The following is a 21,822-nucleotide window of genomic DNA, read 5'->3' as shown; positions in this document are numbered from 1 at the left end:
AAATCTGCAGGGATATTTTTCCACGTTTCCAAAGTTCAGCCTTTGAAGTTGGTTGTATTTTCTGCTCCTCACAATCCAAGAAAGTGATGTTAAGGTCTGGACTCTTGGGTGGTCAGTCCATTTTTCTGAGAACACCAGGAGCTTCTTTGTTTTGATATGCAGTTTTTTCTGTTCTCAGTAGCTGCTTCTGCACGTCTGACATCTGTACATCCTTTCAGACCCATAGTGTTGTTGTCTTCTCACAGTGAAAGGATGGAGAGAATCGTTTGGATTTTTTTCAGATCTGAAGCAAAAGTGGAGCTCAATTTTTCTCCTCTATCTCCAAGATGAAAGCTTTAAGCACGGTTTATCTGATTAAACCTGGTGGTAGGTTTAGTGGTCTACCAAGTTTGGATGGTTGTTAGGAGTGTTTGAGCTTCATGTCAGTGGATTATCTTTGTCTCCTGAAAAATGATGATGGTCTCTGTAAGGGACATATGTGTAACCCTAACAGGTGACACTGGATAAAAACAAACGTGTATGTGTGTACACATGGTGAAGGCTGGATCAGTGGCTGGGTGACTTGCCAACCCCAGACTGTTAAACAAACACCTAATCTATGGGAGTACAATCATGTGAGAAAGACACACATGCTATCACTCCAATGAACGGCGCCTTAGAGATACTTTAGTAAAACATCGGCCTTTTGTTTACGTCCCCAGTCCATCATTGACTGAGTGCTCAGCATGTATAGGAGGATTGATCGATCTGTGGTCTTTTGTCAGCGTGTTGCTCATGTTATTGTTCTTAGGTCACATATGTGGTTTGACCTTCTGCTTCTAGAAACATTCAACAAAAGGTATAAAACCCAGTCTGCGTTTGTTTTAAACTCATTGTGATGAATGTTCAGAGATCTCATTATTTCTCTCTTTAAAACAAGCTGGATGAGGCCACTTACTCAGTAATTTAATTTAACTTTTGACAAATATTGATGCAGACAGTCAAAATCCAGTAAACAATGATGATGCTCTTTGTAATGTTTTGTCATAGTACAGTGTTGTGTGATAGTATTGTGATACTGCACTTAATCGTGCAACTTATACATTTAGGACAGTTTCTTGGACAGGGATTAAGTCTCGTCCTAGTGCGCTCAGCATTCTAAATGGAGATTCTCAGTTGAGAGGAAAAATTGTCCAAGACTAGGCTTAATCCTTATCTGGGAAGCTGACTATCAGTGAGGCACTGAAAGAAAATTCTTAACTGAAACTGACCACACACTTGGCTGAAAACCAAAACAAAAGGTTCTTTTCTAAATAATTTGCTGTTACATTTTTGCCTTTGTATTAGTGCAAAAATGCCGGCAATGCTTCAAAGGAGATAATTATCATTTTGGGAAAGAGAACTGAGAGAACCTGAGGATTAATTTCATTTTAAACAACTTGCTAAACAATATTTGAAAGTGCCATAGAATGCATTTATTTAGCATTTGAAATTGTTCTCTGATGAGTACATAGAAGTTATGGGACTTTGGTTGAGATGTAAAATGCCCAGATGTGCTTTTACATGCCCGTTTACAGTCCCATGGTCAATCTGTTCTTTTTTTTTTCTCCAATTCCACCCATTAGTTAGGCCTCCCCCAATAGCACAGTGAAGGCCAACACAGGCTTCCTCTGAGACCTGTGAAGCGCTGCTGCATCTTTTCGAACCGCTGCTCATGCAACGTCATTAGACTGCTGCACACACTCAGAGGAAAGCGCCAACCACGTCAGACGCCTGCACTGACTAGCATTGTGTTGAGTTGGGAGAAAAGGGGGGCAGCCTATCCACCCAGAGAGCGAGGCCAATTGTGCTCTCTTGGACTCCACTTACGGTTGGCTGTAGCATCACCTGGGATTGAATTCGTGATCTCCTGATGGTGAGGCCAATGCTTAGACGGTTGTGTCACTCGAGAGCCCACAAATATTCTATTTTTTGGTGGGCCCATATAGACATCTGTAGAAAAATAAAACCTCTGTGTAAATAAGCTAGCATGTCATACTGTTTAGTTAGTTATGCTGGTTACTTGGAACTTGCTAGCAGTTAACGTTACCTATACTATCTACTTGCTTTTGATCTCAAGAGCACAAAATAAATGAAAGTTGAAATTTCCAATTTAAGGCAGTCTTGCTTCAACCATCAATTGCCTGTCTCTTCATTCTCTTTAGTGTCGCACGCTGAGCAAAGTCTCCCTGATGTTGTCCAAGGTTTAAGAAACTGTCCAGAGTCAAGTGTGCAGAGCGTCTTTGTCTTAAAGTTGTCTGGGATCCTGTTGCAGATGTGGGGGATCACATTCACCTACTCAGATTGGTTTGCTTTTCTCCAGATTTTTTTGTGATTTTTTCCATTCCACCTTAAATGGTGACGGTTACATTTTGGTGTCTGTATAAGCTGTAGCGTTTAGGTAGAACGGCACATTCAATTAAGAAGCTGGTGAATAGGAAGCATTTAAAGATAAACATCAGCCAGAGCTGTTGACATTTCTGTTCCTTGGAAAGGAAATGAAAAGTACCGGTATCACCTTCACAGCCTGTAATGGTACATATCTTCACGTAGCCTCCCTTTTCTTTGCTGTTGCTCGTTGTTGTCGTTCCAGCTGAGCTAGAACGTGGGATGGTGCATGTACATGTTGGTACCGTAAATATTAATGACTCAAGACTGTTGCGTAACAGTTTAGGAATTTTGAATTGGCCTGTTTTTGTGTGCACTTTTGCAAATGCGGGATTTATATTTGAAGGAGAACGGTGTTTGAGCTTCACTGTACGTCGCTTACAAGTACCGAACTCCACTTATTCAACTATGCCAATATAGTTTTCTATTCAATGGAACGTTTTTATACATAAGAAGTTGACAATTATGAAAAATATACTACCTTGTGATGCTCCAAGTGCAGCTAAAGCCGAATTCCGGAGTGACTCAGCTAAATGATGTAATTTCATTTTAAAATTACCTAAAGCATGCGGCCGTAGCTTTAGAGCTCATTTCTAGTTGTCTGAAGTTTGTGAGTGCATGCAAGTGTCTTTAGTGTTCATTATATAGAGAAGAAACAGCCATGAAGCACAGCAGGGTTTTACACTTTAACAACTTTCAGAATGAGAGGTGACGAGTTACCAGAAGATATTGAGATAATGAGAATCATAAATAATACTCAGTAAATCACTTTATTCTAAAAAAGCATGTAAGCAAAAGGCTGTAGGCAATTCAGCTGCAGTGGGTCATGTTTGAGTGTTTCGCTGTTGGTCTGCTGTAGCTCAGACTGTTTGAACACATCTGCACTGCCCGAGTGAAAAATAAAAGAAACACCATCACATTTCATTGACCTATTTAATCTTTTTTGCCTATTTTTTTTTTTTTTTTTTCAGTGGAGGGCATTTTACTGCATTCCTGTTGTCTAATAGGGTTTAATCTCTAATGGATTTGTCATTAAGTGTGTTGTCTGTCTGAGTTTGATCTAAACATTGACCCAATCTTCTTATTCCACAGAGACGCGGCGCAATCTCCTATGACAGTTCTGATCAAACTGCTCTTTACATTCGTATGCTAGGTAAGCATCTTCTTTATTGAAACACATGAACACAAACATCACCCTAAACACAGCACTGTACACAGTACGTAATAGCTCATATAACTGAGTAGGCCCTTTTTACACTAAACCACTTGAACAATGCACATTGTTAAAGAAGCCACTCTGTCAATCACAGTCTTTGTTAATCTCGTTAGTATTCGTTAGAAGTACTTCGCCTTTTCCTGAAATTTTATGTGATTTGATTAGCATGGATTTGATTAACATTGATACCACCCACTACAACCTGGAACCTCTCCAGATTTTAAGTGCCCTTTTGACCTCTAAGAATGGTGCAATGGTGATGGATCCAAATCTGTGTAGTGTCAAATAGGAAAACACGTGCAGACTTGTCGTGATGGCAAGTAGAGTTGCAGACTGTGCATCTAGAAATGCCGTTTCTTCTTAATATGATTATTTCAAGGCCAGTTTTATAGAGTATTTAAATGGGATGCTATTTGCAGTATGTCTTCATTGGACCTCATATTGTTCATGTTACACATTGCCACAGCTATGCTAAGCCCAACAGAATACAGTGGACTGATTTTCTGGCCAATGATTAATCCCAGCCTTTGTTACTGGGGATTCTCCAGCATTAGGCTTAGCATGTGCTCAATGCTATAGTGTTTCATATCTAAATTGAACCCCTTGGTTCAGATGATGAAGAAACAGTTGTTGCGCAGATCAAAGTGATTTGCATTTCCACAGTCTTCACTTCTTCTGTTTCTGCCTTGCTGCCTGAATTTATGAGCTGTAATCCGCAGCTGTATAAACATTACTGTTGAACTACCATTTTGTAGGCTGTGTAAAGGTGTAATGAACTTTTTAAAATGTTTGATAAACCATCCTCCCCAAGGCATGTAGCTAAAATCAGTGACCTAACTCTGACTGATATTTTGATTATAATCAGTGAGCAATAAAAGTCTTTTTGTAAGAATAAACAAAAGAGCAATTTTTGTCTATGGGGAAAAATGAATGTGCTGCGGTGTCGTCCCCTGCGGTAAGCAAAGATGCCACAAAACCTGCTCATTTTGTCGCATGTGCACATTGACTCTGTCATCAGATGCTCTTATTACAAGATCATTATGCTGTCAGTATCTGAACATTGTTATATACTTGCTATAAGCAAGTTAAGGCTCCTGTGCTTTCATTCGTTCAGTCATAGGCTGCTTCTCAGATTGTAGCCAGTCACTGCCACAGCACATGACTATCACATTTGACTCAGCCTGATGGTTTGCATATTTGGTTGAGGATGCCAAAATTATTATGATGTCAATGAATTATGATGAAATACCCTGTAAAGTATTTGGAAGTTGTGGTGAAAATGTCTCAGTAGTGCAAGAAATTACTATGACGCACAATGTGACGGTGTTTAATTCTTTTTTCTGACCTCGGATGAGTTGAAGCCAACGAAAAAGAGCCAATATTGCCTCATTTAAAAAATATATGAAAAATCATTTTTATCTGACATTTATTATACTGCCCGGCACTATATCAAATGAAACAAGACTAATAACGCTCACTTTGTATTGAAACATGCAGGTGGTTAGTGTTGTAGAAGTACTGACGATATCATCAATATGCTTAGAAAAGCATATGGTGCCGTAATTTACCACAGCGATAAACATTATCATAGTGCTCAACTGTATTTAAAAGCTTGGTGGCTTTTTCAAGCCACGTAAATTATAACCTAAATTACACTGCATTATCAGCTGCACCAGCCAAACGAGGTACCTGCTGAGCTTTATCCAGGGTGGTCCTCATCGTGTTGAGACTGTCCAGAGCTCCTCAGTCCTGTACCACACTCTGTGTAAAGTGACTGAGCTCAACTTGGGCTGTATGTCCCCCTCACTGTTGCTTTCTATTAAAAAAAAAAAAATCAACAAAGAATCAAAAAAAAAAAAAAAAAAAAAAAAAGGCAAGCTAACCGGATAAAATATCTCGATAAATAAAACAACTATTACTTAAACAAACTAAATCTAAAACTGTGATGGTGATAAACAATATACAGGTGATATAAGTGATTCATAAAAGCTGTATGTGATGGCTACGTCACAAATCGAGGATTCTATAGCAACTGCAGTGCTTGAGCCCATTGATAGTACATTATTTCCCCCTACTGGGCATATTTTGAAATGCAGTAGTGAATGTGCTTAAAACGATTGTTAACTATGAGATTTTGAGAGGAAATATTCAAAGCCTGTAAAATACTGTTTAGGCCAGCTTTAGCATGAGTGTTAGTTTGTATGTAGCAAGTGTGTACTAATGTATTTTGGCTACTTAGCAATCTTATTGAAATTGCAGTGATGTTCTGGTCAAAAACATTCATAGAACAAAACGTAACAGTGACAATTATCCACAAAGTGTGAAATGAGATTTTCAAAAATGGCATTGGTTTTTCCCATAGAGAAAAATTGCTTAGAGCCGGGACACATCATGGTGCTAATGGCTACAAAATGACAGCACCTCATAGATTTATCCTCAAGGAGGCAGTCAGAGCCGTAGCGTAGCATTTGGGTCCCACTGCTAACGAAAAGGGCCCACAATGGGCGGCTGGAGAACAAAGTTGCTGCTTTGGTGCCGTAATCGGGATGTGCCTCCTCCCCTTTGCTTCTCCACCTCAGCAGCTTCCCTCCTACTGCATGTCCAAGGAGCTTCAGTCTGGTTTTTAATGTGTGGTACTTCCTGTTTGCATGCGTGACGTTGTGCTACTACACTTTTTTACATTCTGTCAAAACTTTGAATGCTGTTTTTTACACTCATGTCTGTCTTTGTTTGACTGATTTTCTTTTTTTCGATAGTGTTTTTATGTAATTGTAATTCACAGTTTTGGTATTTTGATAGGGGCTTGTGTAATATTCAAACAGCTGTTTTCAAGTAAGTAAATGTACTGGTGGGAGGCTGTCTTTATTGATTTATTTATTATTTGAGTTTATTTATTTATTCACTTATTTACTGCACATTTACACCAATCAGTAGTGACTGACATGTTGGAGGCTGCCATTACTCAGTAGAAGTCTATGCAGTATTTTTCCCCTCCCCTCCCCAACACACAGTCTCATGAAAAGGCCTATTGAATGAGAATTAACAGATGTGACTTGAGAGCTTTGGCCAGCCTCATTGAAGTCCCTCTGATTTCCTCTCCATTCTGACCTGGACTGAGGCACAAGCTTGTCTTTCTTTCCCGTGTCCACCTCGCTCATGGCAGTCTGAATACTAATGCCTTCTCTTCCCGGCATGGAGCTGCATGCTCACTTCCCTCTGCCCCCGAGCCCCCCTCCTCCTTGTTTTGGCTGTGTGTGCATGTGTTTCTGTGTGCCTTCTGTATCTTCATTGCCAGGCTCTGGCCCTGCTCCTTGGGTCAAAAAAAAAGTTGCTAGTTGTGTATGCTAACAAATCTCTTGAGGGCCTTTGTGTTGATGCCTTCTAGGAGATGTGAGAGTGAGGAGCCAGGTAGGCTTTGAACCTGAACGAAGAGGCTCGCACCCGTACCTGGGTGTTGATTTCCGGACCTTGCACTGTAAGTACCACCGTAAAGAATGCTTCAGTCTTCAATACTCAGTCATACATAGCCATGCACAGTACATGCCGTTGCAGATCATCAACAAAAGTTATTTGTTTTGATTGTATACGTGGAAATTGTATGAAAACATTTGCAACTCTTTTATTTGCTTGTTATTCTGAACAAAGCAAGATGTGTGTGTGCTTTGTAGTATAGTTGGCTAGAAATCACAACACACAATGCTTGGTAACAGCAGCCAATCTAGTGTGTGTGTGTGTGTGTGTGTGTGTGTGTGTGTGTGTGTGTGTGTGTGTGTGTGTATACACATATACACATGAAATATAATATATAGGCTTAGGGTTAGTAGGGTAGTATGGGTATTTTCAAATTATATCAAAAACTGAAAAGCAACAAAAATGGAGACTGGGGTTCAGTCCCCTGTCTGTGTAAGCACCCTACAACCTACTATACCGTATAGTGTATGAAAGATTTCCGATGCTCCGATTCTGTGTGGGCAGAGCGTGTAAGGCCAAGACTAGATGTGCTAACTTATTTTCACATGTAAAGCCGACAAAACATGCCAATTGACCAGGGGTTATTCGGGCTTTAGCATACGACTGTGTGACCTCTCTCGGTTTGAGAACCATTGCAGTAAGCTCTAGGGTATTGTTTTAAGGATGCTATTTCACATATGATGAACTGCTGTCCACTGTTTTAATTTACCCACAAAGCTGAATTCACTCACCAAGCTGCTGTCGTATAGCCGCTGTCATATTGTAAAGGCCTTTCTCCTCACTAGTCTGGACCATTCCGGCCTGGACACTCCAGCCAAGCGTGGCCCCAGCAGGCACACAGCGAGCAGGAGTTTTAACTATAGTGCCCTGGCAACGGAGGTTGAGAGAGGCTCGCTGCGTCAGCAGTCTGGCACTGGCGAGCACATTTCTGTCTGCATGAGAATGCACTGTTAATCAATCACCTTTCACGTTCTCTTTAATCCACTAAGAACTTCAGGCAGCCACAGTTATTTGCCATAAAAGGTTTTCATCACTGGCTCTCTGTCAACCTGGAATGAGAGAAAGTTACATAGGACCAGGTTTTTGTAGTTCAACGGCTAAAAGCTACTCATAGATTTAACAGGTTGTGGATAGCAGTTAAGCAAATCTCAGCCTGATGTAACTGCATTAGGAGATCAGTATGAACTCTATTTTTTGTTTTGCACTCCTAAAAAGTCATGCTGTTTGTGTGTGTGCCATGGAGATTTCATGACTGTCCTTTCCTGTGTGTCCAGCCCGTGCTGAGTCGGCAGGATCGATTCCAGCCCGGAGGATCCGCAGGCTTTTCAGTTTCCAGCGGCACCTGCTGTCCTCGCGCTTTCTCCGGGGAGCACCACACCTCAACCCCCTCCACATTCTGGACGAGGACTACTGCGGCCAAGCCAAGGTGTGTTCAGTGTTGATTAAACTTGGATTACATTTCCTTTCTGAATAAAATCAGCATTGATTTGTTGATAATTCATATTTAAAACTCTTGAAGAAAAGCCATCAGAAAGCCTTTTATTAGCTTTTTTGCCACATAGCCCTGTTTTGGTAGAACAAGTTTCTACAAGAACAAATGGTAAAGGTCATTCCGAGTGCTGTATGTGAAACGTGGTGATGGGAACCAGACGTCTAAAGCCTTAATGCCTCTAAAAGCTACAAATCAATTACTGTACAAAATGGTTGTAATACATTTCCTGATAACCAAGACATTGTTTTATGGTAGTTTTGAGAAGCTTTTGGCACTGGACCTATTTTTAAAATCCATTTATGGAAGCAACTTGCATAGTGCGTAAATAGGTAGCTTTTTTTTTTTTTTTTTTTCTTTTCACCGCTAGAAGTGAGTTCACTCGTCATATTGGTACTCGTCATTAGTAAATAAAATGGACATTGTAGACATTGTGACCCCTGGTTTCTATCACCACCACTGTAAAGAAATCAGTCATTCACAATGGAAGATTTCACATCAAACCACTGTAAATGTTTACCTCCGTTACAATGGACAATAAGGTACAATAAGCTAAAAATCTTAACAAATTAGATCACTCAACAAAACAAAAAAAAAATCACTAAAAGAATTAATCAGATAAAATGGGTGCAGGCTGAGCGGAGGTGGTTAGAAATGAAAAGATAAAAATGAGTGATAAAGAGTGATACTGGCAGGCAGAGCTTTAGAGTTTCCTATAAAGTTTTCCAGTTTGCTGGTGCGCTGTAACTAAACTAAAGAGCAAATATGTGAGCAAATTTGTTTCATGTGATCATTTACCTCACACAGTGTGAGCTTAGAGTTTAATGAAGGGCTGATGATAATCAGCCGTTGGCCATAGAAATGAATAATTGGTGCATTCCTAAGCTATATATATATATAATGTGTGTGTGTGTGTGTGTGTGTGTGTGTGTGTGTGTGTGTGTGTGTGTGTGTGTGTATATATATATATATATATATATATATATATATATATATATATATATATATATATATATATATATATATATATATATATATATATATATATAGAGCTTAGGAATGCACCAATGATTCATTTCTATATATCTCAGTCGATAATATATTTTGTGGTGACTGCTTTATCCATTCCCTGCGTGTGCCAGCTCAAGCGCACAAGCAGGAAACGTCATTGAGGCTAAATTTTATACACAGTAGGCTCTCTCCCATTCTCTAGCTAGAAAAACAAGTTTTTCGAACAGAAGCAATTGTTTTGGACTTTTCTACTGAATAAGCATGAAAACCAAAATCTGAGATTAGGAAAACCTGGATAGTTCTTAATTTTAGTGTAATGTTGAAGGTTTATTAAGGGAACCATCGTAAGGTAGACTTTTTTTTAGTGGACTGATGTTGTTAAACTGTGAGCTCTAGCCCATTATCACTTTTGTAATAACCTTGATTAACCTTTGTAGTGTCCTTCAAGATAACACTGAAATGTCATTATACCATTGACTCTTACATGTTCCTTATCTGTAATGTAAATTTCACGCAAAGCCGATGACCGTTAGCTTATGGGAAGTGATGCTTTGCATTTTAAAAGATAACGCTGAGCAGTCCTACATCCTGTGTGCAGCACTGTGTGGGCTGAAGTTTTAACTTTTTTTTTTTTTCCAGCATCAAACATTAATTTGGTTGAAACAACTTCTAGGAATAGTGAACAAGTCTAAAGTACCAGATAAATAAAAGTACAGTTACTACTGACAACAGCCTAAATGTATGAGGTATGAAGCAACATTTGTAGCTCCATGCATTTTGTGTGTATGTAAAATAAGTGATTATATTGTGTTGGCTTGTGTTGCTATTTCTTATGCATATTAGCACATTTTCTCCACTATGTTTACAGTGTGTTCCAGAAGTGCAGTACTGTGTAAAATTCATCCTTCGTTTGTGTAATTTCCCATCAGAATGACCATTTTCTTATTCGTTATCCAGAAGATATTTCAGGAGATTAGATACAAGATATTTTACTTGTATAAGGAAGTAGAAGGTCAAAGTAAAATAAGTGGGTGAAAAAAAAAAACCATTGGAATTATTTGGATTGTGATAAGCCAGAAAATGTGAAAAACCAAGTGAACTTTGGAGATGTGGGAAAATGTTCCTGCAGATTTCTTCAAACTGAGTGCAAGTCTCCTGAAAAGAATGGAAGCTGTAATAAAAGAAAAACGGTGGACACTAAATACTGAAAAAGTTTGATTGGTAGTGATTTGTTTTTTCCTGATGCAGAAAAATGAGTAACTCGACAGCATTTGGAATTTTAGAAATGAAATGGATGTAGTGGGAGGGAGAGGGGAGTCACTCTGTTTTGCACAGTGCCGTATGTTGATAGTTATTTAGATATATTATGTCTTCTAGTTTTCTGTGTCTTGTATTTTATAGGTGTTTTAATTCGCCTCTTGTATCTTTTGCAGTGCATGTTGGAAAAGGTTGGAAGCTGGAATTTTGACATTTTCCTCTTCGACAGGCTGACGAATGGTAAATGCTTTAAAGTGTCTTTGAAGAGCATTCAGGTCTGTCACGCCAGAGTGAGCAAGTGAGAGAGAGAGAGAGAGTGAGAGTGAGTGTGTGTTCCATGCATGGTGCTGGTATTCCCCTCATAAGAGTTGCAGTGCACTGAGCGTGACCAATATTTGCTGCTGGAGTTGTGGTCGGCGCTGCCATCTGCTGGCCAGATAATGCATTTGAATTTTACTGTGAGACCTTACCGAATGATGGATGTATGTTTTGTTAAATTTATATTCATTTTCAATAAATGTTGCTGTTATTTTCAGTCTCCAACTTCTCATGTGATGTTAATATGATTTAAATTAAACATAAAGATTTAATGTAAAGATTTAGCGTTAATGTAAGAACTGTATTATATGCGAATGATAAGTAGCCCAGTTTTTAATTCTCATGAAACGTGTTCTCTCTGTCTTCAGGAAACAGTCTTGTCACCTTGACGTTATATCTGCTGAGTCATTATGGCTTAATTGAGCTCTTCCAGTTAGACATGGTTAAAGTGCATCGCTTTTTAGGTGAGTCATTGTACATATGATCTGAGACTGCACAAGTTCCAATGTAAACGTTTTCCAGCATACATTAGTCCATCACTAAGGTTAAAGGAATGCTGCTGTGAAAAATCAAATTTCTATCATTTTCCATTTACCCCAGATGTGGTAGATCAGACAAGACATGCCAAGAATAATTTAGTTTTTCAGTTTAATGCTGGAGATATGAGACTAACATTGCTAACAAACAATAGAAGTCAATAGTCACCCAGTTTTTTTTTTCCACAAATACATCCCTAGTACTTGTCTAACCAGCTCAGATAACATTTAGGTCTTCATTAATATTGCTTAGACTTGATGTGGTTTAGGACACAGTCTGACTTTCTATGAACCATAAAAAAAAAAACAACTGCGTAGCTGGACGCAGTGGACAGCTGTTTTAGACAAATGAAATTTGTGTGCAGATCTGCCAATTTTAAAATTCTAAATAAAAGTCTAAATAGGAGCAACAAATGTGATAGTAATCTAGTGTCCATGTACCTCGGTGAAGTCCCTGTACTGAAGAAGAGTTAGATTCTGCAAGGGAATTGAAATTTGGTGCAACACCTGATGTCTAAAATGTTTGACTGTTGCAGTCAGCTACGCAGTGAATTTTGGTCCATTTTATAGTTCACAGTAAGTCATACTGTGGCCTAAATCCAAACGGTTAAGTCTGCACAACCTCAATGAAGAGCCAAATGAAAGGTGAGGGAACATTTGGGGATGCATTTTCAGATGAGATCCAGGTGACCAAACACTTGTAATGTTTGTTAGCCCCATATGTCCAGTGCAAAACTTAAAGAATTTGGACTCTAAGCATGTCTTGACTACATCTGGTGTAAGTGGAAAAATATATAGATATTTTTTTTTCAATTGATGATTGGAAAGTATGTTTCTTGGTAACTGGTGAATGATCTTGGGGGATTGTCTCTTCTGATTGTTATACCATATCAGTTATACAGCATGACTAAAGCTGAGGAAGAGGCTAATTGCATTAGTCAGTGTTCTCTGGTTGCCAAGCAAAAGAGTCAGATTTTTTTTTCCTGAATTGATCTTGCTGTATGTTTTATTGTTTTCAGTTCTGGTTCAAGAGGACTACCACAATCATAATCCTTACCATAATTCAGTCCACGCTGCGGACGTGACCCAGGCGATGCACTGTTACCTGAAAGAGCCCAAGGTACGATTGCAGGAGAAACCAACTCTCCCCAAGGATGACTTTACAGAGCTGTTCACCTGATCTTACTCTGTGTCTTTTGTTTGTGTTTACTCTGTAGCTTGCCAAATCCCTCACTTCCTGTGATATACTCTTGGGCCTTCTGGCAGCGGTCACTCATGATCTGGACCACCCAGGGGTCAATCAACCTTTCCTCATCAAAACCAACCATTACCTAGCCGCTTTGTACAGGGTGAGAGCAGCACTCTTATTTTTAGAGGTTGTTTACTAAATCATCGAATTTATTAAATTTCCCCCCTTGTGCCATATGTAGTCAATCAGGAAGATCTTAAATAGACTCACTCACAGGTTTTTGACGCTGTTTATCATGTTGCCTGTAAAAATGGGAAAATTGTTATATAACCAAAAATAGTATCATTTAGCTTTTCCACAGTTCCAGTTTCCATGTTTTAGAAGGTAATACAGCACTGCGCAAAAAGTGAGAGACCACTTTATCTGTTTCGTCAAAATGTACAAGTTATTCATTTTTAAGCATGAGGTGAAAAAGCAGAAAACGTATACTTAAAAGAAAATTGCATAGATGCTTTGTAGACTAAATATACACCTTTTCAGTATTTTCTGTGTCCACTTTTTATTATAGCTTCCATTCTTCCTCTTTTAATGTCCTCAGAAATATTTCCTGAAAAATTAAGAGCTTCTACATAATATCTGTTTTGACTGGACAGTAAATAACTGAAGGATCTCTGACTCTTGCACAGCAATGTATATCATACAGTGTCAGGAGCCAAATAACCAAGTCTATTTGTGGTTAACTCTGAAGTAGGTGCATGTTGATTTAGACAGGCGGTTAGCACAGTTTACATTTTTGGGGTGTAAGCTTTCATTACTTTGAAGGCTTTATTAGCCTTGTACCAACTGTGCAAACTTCAGGTCAGTTATCACTTGAGTGATCAACTTTACTTGGGCTGAGGGGGGAAAATAGTGAACATTTGATTTTTCAGCATATTTATCCAAATTTCAAACCAGCACTATCTAATTGGCTGTGTTTGACTGTGCAGAATACCTCAGTTCTGGAGAACCACCACTGGAGGTCTGCAGTGGGTTTGCTCCGAGAAACCGAGCTCTTCTCTCATCTTCCTGCAGAGGACAGGTGTGTATCACAAAATGCTTTCAAGTTCAGGTGTGTAAAAACGAATGAAATATAGATCTGAAGATCCAAATAAATCATCTTCACTGATTTTGGATTGTTACAATGAGTTAAAATTAGGCCTATTAGGGCCAATCTAATAAATACATCATGTATCGTTTTACTCATATTCTACTGTGCGAATACATATTCTGTATAAACAGCATTCATTTTTAATTTGTGCCAAAACAGTCAATATGGTGAAATTTGAATTGCTGAATCAAAAATTGGGAATCATTGTCATGTTGGAGACATCCCTGCACTCCTGCTCACTTCTAGTGTTCCAACTTTCACTGTGTCAATAGCATTTTCACATTTAAGTTGGTTAATAAAGTTTTCCTTTTTCCTCTTGTCAGTTTGAACATGGAGAGGCAGCTGGGCTCTCTGATTTTGGCCACAGATATCAGCAGGCAGAATGAATACCTGTCCAAGTTCAGGACACACCTTGACCAGGAGGACCTGTGTCTGGGGAACGCCTCGCATCGTCACTTCGTCTTACAGGTGAGGAGGCACCCACAGGATTCTGACTGACAGGACAGAGCAGCACGGTTTGAAACCTACATTAAACAAATTACACTTGAGTTGTGTAATAATAAGTGAAGCGTCCTGCAATTCATTTGAAAATCAGCTGCAACAGTTGCAAACATCTCAGCTTTAATAAACAAGTTTCAAAACAGTAATAACTGTGTGTGTCTGTGTGTGATCTCTCTGTGTGCAGATGGCCCTGAAGTGTGCTGATATTTGTAACCCGTGTAGGCCGTGGGAGCTCAGTAAACAGTGGAGTGAAAAGGTGACAGAGGAGTTCTTCCACCAAGGTATGTTATACTTACTAAGACAATGGGAAACATTAGGGCTGTCAAAAAGTAGTACTAATTAGTAGTGATTAATCACATTGTTTTGTGTGGTTAATTGCAATTAATCACATTTTCAAATTTGACCCTAAATACTTTTTTCCATTTGAAAGCAGTGCTGTATGTTATAGCTATTTGAGTAGACATAATAGGATTCATCAGAATGTACAGTGGGGCAAAAAAGTATTTAGTCAGCCACTGATTGTGCAAGTTCTTCTACTTAGAAAGATGAGAGAGGCCTGTAATTTTCATCATAGGTACACTTCAACTATGAGAGACAAAATGAGAAAAAAATAAATCCAGGAAATCACATTGTAGGATTTTTAAAGAATTTATTTGTAAATTATGGTGGAAAATAAGTATTTGGTCACCCACAAACAAGCAAGATTTCTGGCTCTCACAGACCTGTAAGAAGCTCTGCTGTCCTCCACTCATTATCTGTATTAATGGCACCTGTTTGACCTTAAAGACACCTGTCTACAGCCTCAAACAGTCAGACTCCAAACTCAACCATGGCCAAGACCAAAGAGCTGTCAAAGGACACCAGGACAAAAATTGTAGACCTGCACCAGGCTGGGAAGAGTGAATCTACAACAGGCAAGCAGGTTGGTGTGAATAAATCAACTGTGGGAGCAATTGTAAGAAAATGGAAGACACACAAGACCATTGATAATCTCCCTCGATCTGGGGCCCCACGCAAGATCTAATCCTGTGGGGTCAACATGATCATGAGAACGGTGAACAAAAATCCCAGAACTACACAGAGGGACCTGATGAATGACCTGCAGAGAGCTGGGACCAAAGTAACAAAGACTACCATCAGTAACACACTATGCCGAGAGGGACTCGAATCCTGCAGTGCCAGGTGTGTCCCCCTGCTTAAGTCAGTACATGTCCAGGCCTGTCTGAAGTTTGCCAGAGAGCATATGGATGATCCAGAAGAGGATTGGCAGAATATCACGTGGTCAGATGAAACCAAAATAGAACTTTTTGGTAAAAACTTAACTCATCGTGTTTGGAGGAAGAAGAACACCATACCTACTGTGAAGCATGGGGGTGGAAACATCATGCTTTGGGACTGTTTTTCTGCAAAGGGGACATGACGACTGATCCGTGTTAAGGGAAGAATGGGGCCATGTATCGTGAGATTTTAAGCCAAAATCTCCTTCCATCAGTGAGAGCATTGAAGCTGAAACGTGGCTGGGTCTTCCGGCATGACAATGATCCCAAACACACCGCTTGGGCAACAAAGGAGTGGCTCCATGAATACCATGGAAGTATTGAGTTGAACTTTTGTTATTGACCAAATATTTATTTTCCACCATAATTTACAAATAAATTCTTTAAAAATCCTACAATGTGATTTCCTGGATTTATTTTTTTCTCATTTTGTCGCTCATAGTAGAAGTGTACCTATGATGAAAATTACAGACCTCTCTCATCTTTCTAATTAGGAGAACTTGCACAATCAGTGGCTGACTAAATACTTTTTTGCCCCACTGTATTTATTGTGTTTGTTACATCAATAACATTTAACATCTGAACACGGGGGTTCACATGAACCTGATCAGTAAAGCCTCAAGATTTCCTGAGCCTGAACAGTTTTTTCATCACCGAAGTTCAGAGAGAGCAGCAGTGGCTGCATGTTTCACTGAGCAGTTATATAGTCATATAGCAGACATACAGTCAGTGGTTCCACCTCTCAGTGATCGTAATCTCTCGCTCTTGTTCACACAGCTCAGGGAGGCTCTCGAGGGGAACTGGAGCTTTTCACTTTGCTACTGCTTTTGTTAATTGACTGCTCGTCTTCAGCAAGCACTGTGTAGATTGAAGTGATTTGAAGGGTCAAACTAGGAAAATGTGTTAGCATTTAAAAACTTATTTCAAATTCATTTTCCGTTCATTCCTTTATCCACACACCAATGTTGTCCGTTGCTTGCTTCCTTCCTTCCTTCGTCTGTATTGCCTGTTTGTGACTTTTTTCATCCAGTTAGCATCATATAAAAGCACTAAATAATGAACAGAATTAGCAGATAACAGAATTAGTTCTGTTTGAGCAGCAGAGCTGGCTAGAAGTGTTGGACAGGCAAGTGCCATTCACACTGATCATTAGCCACGCCCACACAGTTATCCAATATGTCAGAATGGCAGTTCTTAACCTGTTTTATCATATTTTGGTTTTACTATCATACAAACTTTTTTTTTTTTTTTTTTTTTTTTTTTTTAGATTTTACTGTTTCCTTGGATTTTCATAATTTCTTATGAACTTACTAACTTTGACAGCTTGAGGTAACACTTTATTTTGGTGCTCAGCTGTTGCTGCTCACCTTTTTTTAAACATTTAAGTTAAATACATTGTATATTAAATTTAACATGTCACTAATCCTAAACTGATCACTCTAGCCCTAACCTTAAACTTTAACTCAGAATATAAATATAAACCTAGCTCGAACTCTCATGCTAATTCTCATGCTAACCCTAGCTTTTGGCTAGTTGAACATGTGAGCCACAGTGGACAAAATTAAAGGGACCATCAAAGTCTGACCAGCCAGTGCTACCAGTTTTTTTTGCAAATGTGATAATGTGACAACTTTTATCCTTTCACTCCAAATGTTTAGGAGACATTGAGAAGAAGCACAAACTTGAAGTCAGCCCACTGTGTGACAGCGAGACTAACTCGATAGCCGATGTTCAGATTGGTAAGCTTCTGGTTTCCTGGACTACTGGTGTTCACTCTCACGCATTCAAGACGAATGCAGTGCTCTTGGCAGTGTTTTCACTTGGTGAACTCAAGAATGTTGACAAAATGCAGGAGCCAACTCTTCCACCAAGGTTTAGTTCTTTGCAGCGACAAACCGCAGACAGTCTAGATGATAAAGATAGGTCTTAACAAGGCAAGGAGATGCTGTGTTATTGTCCTTCACATTTCAGGTATCAGGAGGGGACACTGAATATATCTTCTGTGATCCGATTAATCCACTTTACTGGCCTGTTTATCAAGCTGTTGGCGCCTACACCAACAATCTAAAACCTCCAGCCCTGCAATTGTCAGATGGCACAGACCGTTCTCTGACTGGCTGAGAGACACAGCAATAATAATAAAGGGGGATCTTATCACAGTTTAACCCAGCTCTGGCTGTCATGTTTGTTATGGCTATATACTCTAAGTGTTTCAGAATCAAGACTTGCATGAGTTCCAAGGATCTTATCAACAAAGAGCTAAAAGTACTAAGTGAAAACAGTGTCAAAAGAACATGAGTTAAAAGACAACAACTGACACTCAATGCAAAGATAATCACAGCTTTCACTCAGTACCTGTACTTTTATTAGGGTGTATGGCAGCAGATTGAAATGACGGTTTCAGACTTTATTTACAGGAAGTCACCCTGAAGAGCTCCATGAAATTTGCTTCTTTATTTTTGCACTGGAGCTACAAGGCTAATGCAGCTGCCAAATGTTAGAATTGTTTTCACATGTGGTTATTTTAAATGAACCAAATTGAGTCTTTTTGCTAATGTTAGTCCGTTTTTATGGGCAGAGAGTTTTTCTTTCAGCACCTTAAATTCAGCAAATACAAAAAAGTGTACAAAGTGTGTTCTCTGTAGAAGATGTGTGGACATTTTTGCTTGGAAAATCAACAAAACAAAGTCAGAGTTCAACAGACTTTTAACTGGCTTGGACTGTACATTAAAATCCTTTTTCTTTGAGTGACCCCACCTTAATTATATTTATTTTATTAAAACAAATGACTGAACATTTTGTCACTAACAAAAGTCATAACATAAATTTAATCAAATATTTGGGAAGTGTGTGTTTTTAGAATTTCAGGTAATTTTGAGCAGAACTTAAAAACCTTCTCCCTATGAAAAAGCACCTTATACATGATGATTTTGTATATATTTAGCTTGTTACTATCTTAATTAATGCCTTGGGTTTAATCATAACGTAATCCTAGTAATATCTAAGGTATCATATCTGTCTTGGATATTTAATAGTGGAACCGTTTGAACTAGTTCAGTGGAATCACCCATATGTTCCTTTTAAGCTCCAGCACTCTCAGTAAGTCGTATCATCTCTCTTTCCAGGTTTCATGACCTATGTGGTGGAGCCTCTGTTTGCCGAGTGGGCTCGTTTCTCAGACACGCGGCTCTCTCAGACCATGCTGGGCCACCTGTGCCTGAACAAAGCCAGCTGGAACGCCATGCAGCCCGAAGCGTCGGGCAGCTCTGAGGAGCTGGAGAGCGAGCAAGAGGCCAGCTCCAGAGCCTTACCTCAGGGAAGCCCGCAATCCTGACACCCCCTCACTCACACGCTGCGGGGACAGGAACACTCCTACAGCCCCCGCCCATCCCAGTAACTTAAGCCACATATGAGTTGCTCGCCTCCCATCTTAAACTAACCACTGATTTATTTAATTTATTTAATTTTAACCCCTTGTTTTCCCCTTGACATAGAGCAATACATGGATACCTCATTCGGCTACTGCTGCATTTTTTTTTTTCTTTTCTTTTTTTTTTTTTTGTCATTGTATTTTTATTTATTTAACTTTTTTTTGAGGGAGCATTACGGATAAGAAAACTGAACTTGGCCATTTAGCTAGAGACTGGAAAACGTGCTAAAGAGGAAGGATCCCCTCTTGTTGGGTTAAAAGTGCCATTTTCATCCCATTTGAATTGCTCCACAAGTGAGATGTAAACACCAAGAGTATTCATGAGTTGTTTTCTTTTTTTAATGACTGCACCCAGAGATGGTGTGTGCGCGTTTGTGTGTGTGCACGTGAGTGTGTCTGTTTTTTTTTTCCTTTTTTGCAAATGAATCTTCTTCCTTGTGTACACAACTGAAAAAAAAAGACAAATGTGAAGAGCCCAGTCATTTTGCTGCCTCTATAAAGACTGTTTACAGATGTCTTTTTTTGTTGTCATTGTTATAAATGAATCATGTTGGTTCTGTGATTTTTTTGCCTTTAAGCACAGATGTGAAGAACCACTTTTACATGTTTTTGAACTGTTGTCCTACTGCTGATGTACTGAACAAAAAAAAAACAACAAACAAACAAAAAAACACAAACAATTGGACTGCACCTCAGTCAGTCTGACACACGCCAGATGCCATACGAAATGCCATTTTGTGCTCCGTTGTGTATCCTCTCCCTGCACTCCAGATTAAACATAGAAGGTGCCACTCGGACATGCAGCTACTGAAAGGACCAGGGACCGGCTTCCCTCCCTGCCCCATGTCATCCCCCCCGCCCCCCAAACCCCCCAACTCACACACCACAATGGGACGACCCTCCTAACCCTGGAACAAGCATCCTGACACGGGACATGTAGCTGACCAGAATCTCCATGAAATTCGCTCAGGGTCTTGCCAACCTGCTTATCTATCAGCTGGGAGTGAATGAGGAAGCTAAAAGGTGCCTTTCATAGGTAGCTGACCCCTTCCTTATCATTTTGTAAAAGTATATAGACTCCCTTTCAGAATGTCTCTCAACCACAATTGCTCTCGCTCGCGCTCTCTCTCTTGCTGTCTCTCTCACTCTCAACCACAATCGTTCTCTCTCTCGTGCTCTCTCTCTCTCGCGCTCTCAACCACAATCATGCGCTCTCTCTCTCTCTCGCTCTCAACCACAATCGCGCTCTCTCTCTCTCTCTCTCTCTCTCTCTCTCTCTCTCTCTCTCTCTCTCTCTCTCTCTCTCTCTCTCGCGCTCTCGCTCGCTCTCTCTCTCTCTCTCTCTCTCTCTCTCTCTCTCTCTCCAGAAGACTGCTAAAAATGATGCCTTAAAACTATGCACAAAGCTAAGTGACCAAACCAGCTTGTATTTTTCATTGAAGTGCATCACATCTGTTTAATGCATTGTCCAGCCCTTTGCCTTTTGTCATGCAAGGAAAAAACAAACAAAAAGATTCTTTTTTTTTTTTAAATATATGGAGGATAAGTTGATTTTGATTTTTAACATTGAACATTCCATTGTTTTTGTTTTGCGTATTGTGTATATTTTTTTACTCTGTACAGATGGCGCAGTTGTGTTTTTGTGCTCCTCTTTCAGGTTCGAAAGAGAGCAGGTGCTTTTTTTTTATTTTAGCTGATTTGTATTTTCTGTTGTAAGTGCTGTAAGACTGTTGATTCAAAACTGTTTACAATTTGTTGTAACAGCCATTTTGGGGAGAAGACTTCAGTGTCAAGCCATTTTGTAAAGGCTTTTGTCGTACAGACTTTTTGATACGTGCTCGTTTCAGTTGCATTTTTGATGAATAAAAATTGACACAATGTTTCAGTTATTGGACGACACGATTCCGTTACCTTGTGGTTTGTTTAGAGATGCTTTCATTCAGTGTCGCCCCCTGTGGATGGTGGTAGTCATAGTTAGTCACATTCACTTTGCTCACATGTTTAAGAGCATGGTTCTTCTGCCCTCAGCCAATAATGTCTTGAAGTGCTCATTTCCAAGACTGGCATTTTCTAAGCTAATCACATACAAATTGGCCACCATTTGCCAGGCCTTAAATCCAGTTCACAGATGCACTATATTTCCAAAAGTATTCACTCACACATACTCATAATTGAATTCAGGTGTTTCAATCACTTCCAGGGCCACAGGTGTATAAAACCAAGCACCTAGGCCTGCAGACTGCTTCTACAAACATTAGTGAAAGAATGGGTCACTCTCAGGAGCTGAGAATTGTGGAAGCGATTGGGAACGACAGCAACTCAGCTACAAAGTGATGGGCCACATAAAATGACAGCAGAATCTGTGGATGCTTGAGCACTTAGTGCAAAGAGGTTGTCAACTTTCTGCAGTCGATCGCTACAGACCTCTAAACTTCATTTGGCCTTCAGATCAGCTCAAGAACAGCGTAGAGCTTCATGGAATGGGTTTCCATGGCTGAGCAGCTGCATCCAAGCCTAACATCACCAAGCGCAATGCAAAGCTTCGAATGCAGTGGTGTAAAGTGCCGCCACTGG

The 21,822-nt window shown here is 39.6% G+C and overlaps 1 protein-coding gene across 6 annotated transcripts in view; it reads left to right on the top strand.

The window, feature by feature from the left end:
• pde7a (phosphodiesterase 7A) overlaps nucleotides 1-20,060 on the top strand; it is a 51,790-nt gene extending 31,730 nt beyond the window's left edge. For 2 of the 6 annotated variants that reach the window (XM_017716790.2, XM_017716813.2), the window contains exons 2-14: nucleotides 3,499-3,559; nucleotides 6,422-6,454; nucleotides 7,008-7,097; nucleotides 8,368-8,519; nucleotides 11,027-11,090; nucleotides 11,537-11,632; nucleotides 12,724-12,824; nucleotides 12,922-13,053; nucleotides 13,880-13,971; nucleotides 14,364-14,508; nucleotides 14,726-14,822; nucleotides 17,477-17,557; nucleotides 18,944-20,060. In XM_017716790.2, the coding sequence (XP_017572279.1) occupies nucleotides 3,499-3,559; nucleotides 6,422-6,454; nucleotides 7,008-7,097; nucleotides 8,368-8,519; nucleotides 11,027-11,090; nucleotides 11,537-11,632; nucleotides 12,724-12,824; nucleotides 12,922-13,053; nucleotides 13,880-13,971; nucleotides 14,364-14,508; nucleotides 14,726-14,822; nucleotides 17,477-17,557; nucleotides 18,944-19,152 (1,353 nt within the window). In that variant the 3' untranslated portion in view covers nucleotides 19,153-20,060. The remainder of the gene's footprint in view (nucleotides 1-3,498; nucleotides 3,560-6,421; nucleotides 6,455-7,007; nucleotides 7,098-8,367; nucleotides 8,520-11,026; nucleotides 11,091-11,536; nucleotides 11,633-12,723; nucleotides 12,825-12,921; nucleotides 13,054-13,879; nucleotides 13,972-14,363; nucleotides 14,509-14,725; nucleotides 14,823-17,476; nucleotides 17,558-18,943) is intronic. The other 4 variants (XM_017716804.2, XM_037534201.1, XM_017716798.2 and 1 more) reach the window with 2 other exon arrangements.
• Nucleotides 20,061-21,822: the final 1,762 nt, after the last annotated feature.

Source organism: Pygocentrus nattereri, chromosome 24 (assembly GCF_015220715.1).
Source record: "Pygocentrus nattereri isolate fPygNat1 chromosome 24, fPygNat1.pri, whole genome shotgun sequence".
In the NCBI taxonomy this organism is placed as follows: domain Eukaryota; kingdom Metazoa; phylum Chordata; class Actinopteri; order Characiformes; family Serrasalmidae; genus Pygocentrus; species Pygocentrus nattereri.
This window is presented reverse-complemented; position numbering and strand designations above follow the sequence as displayed.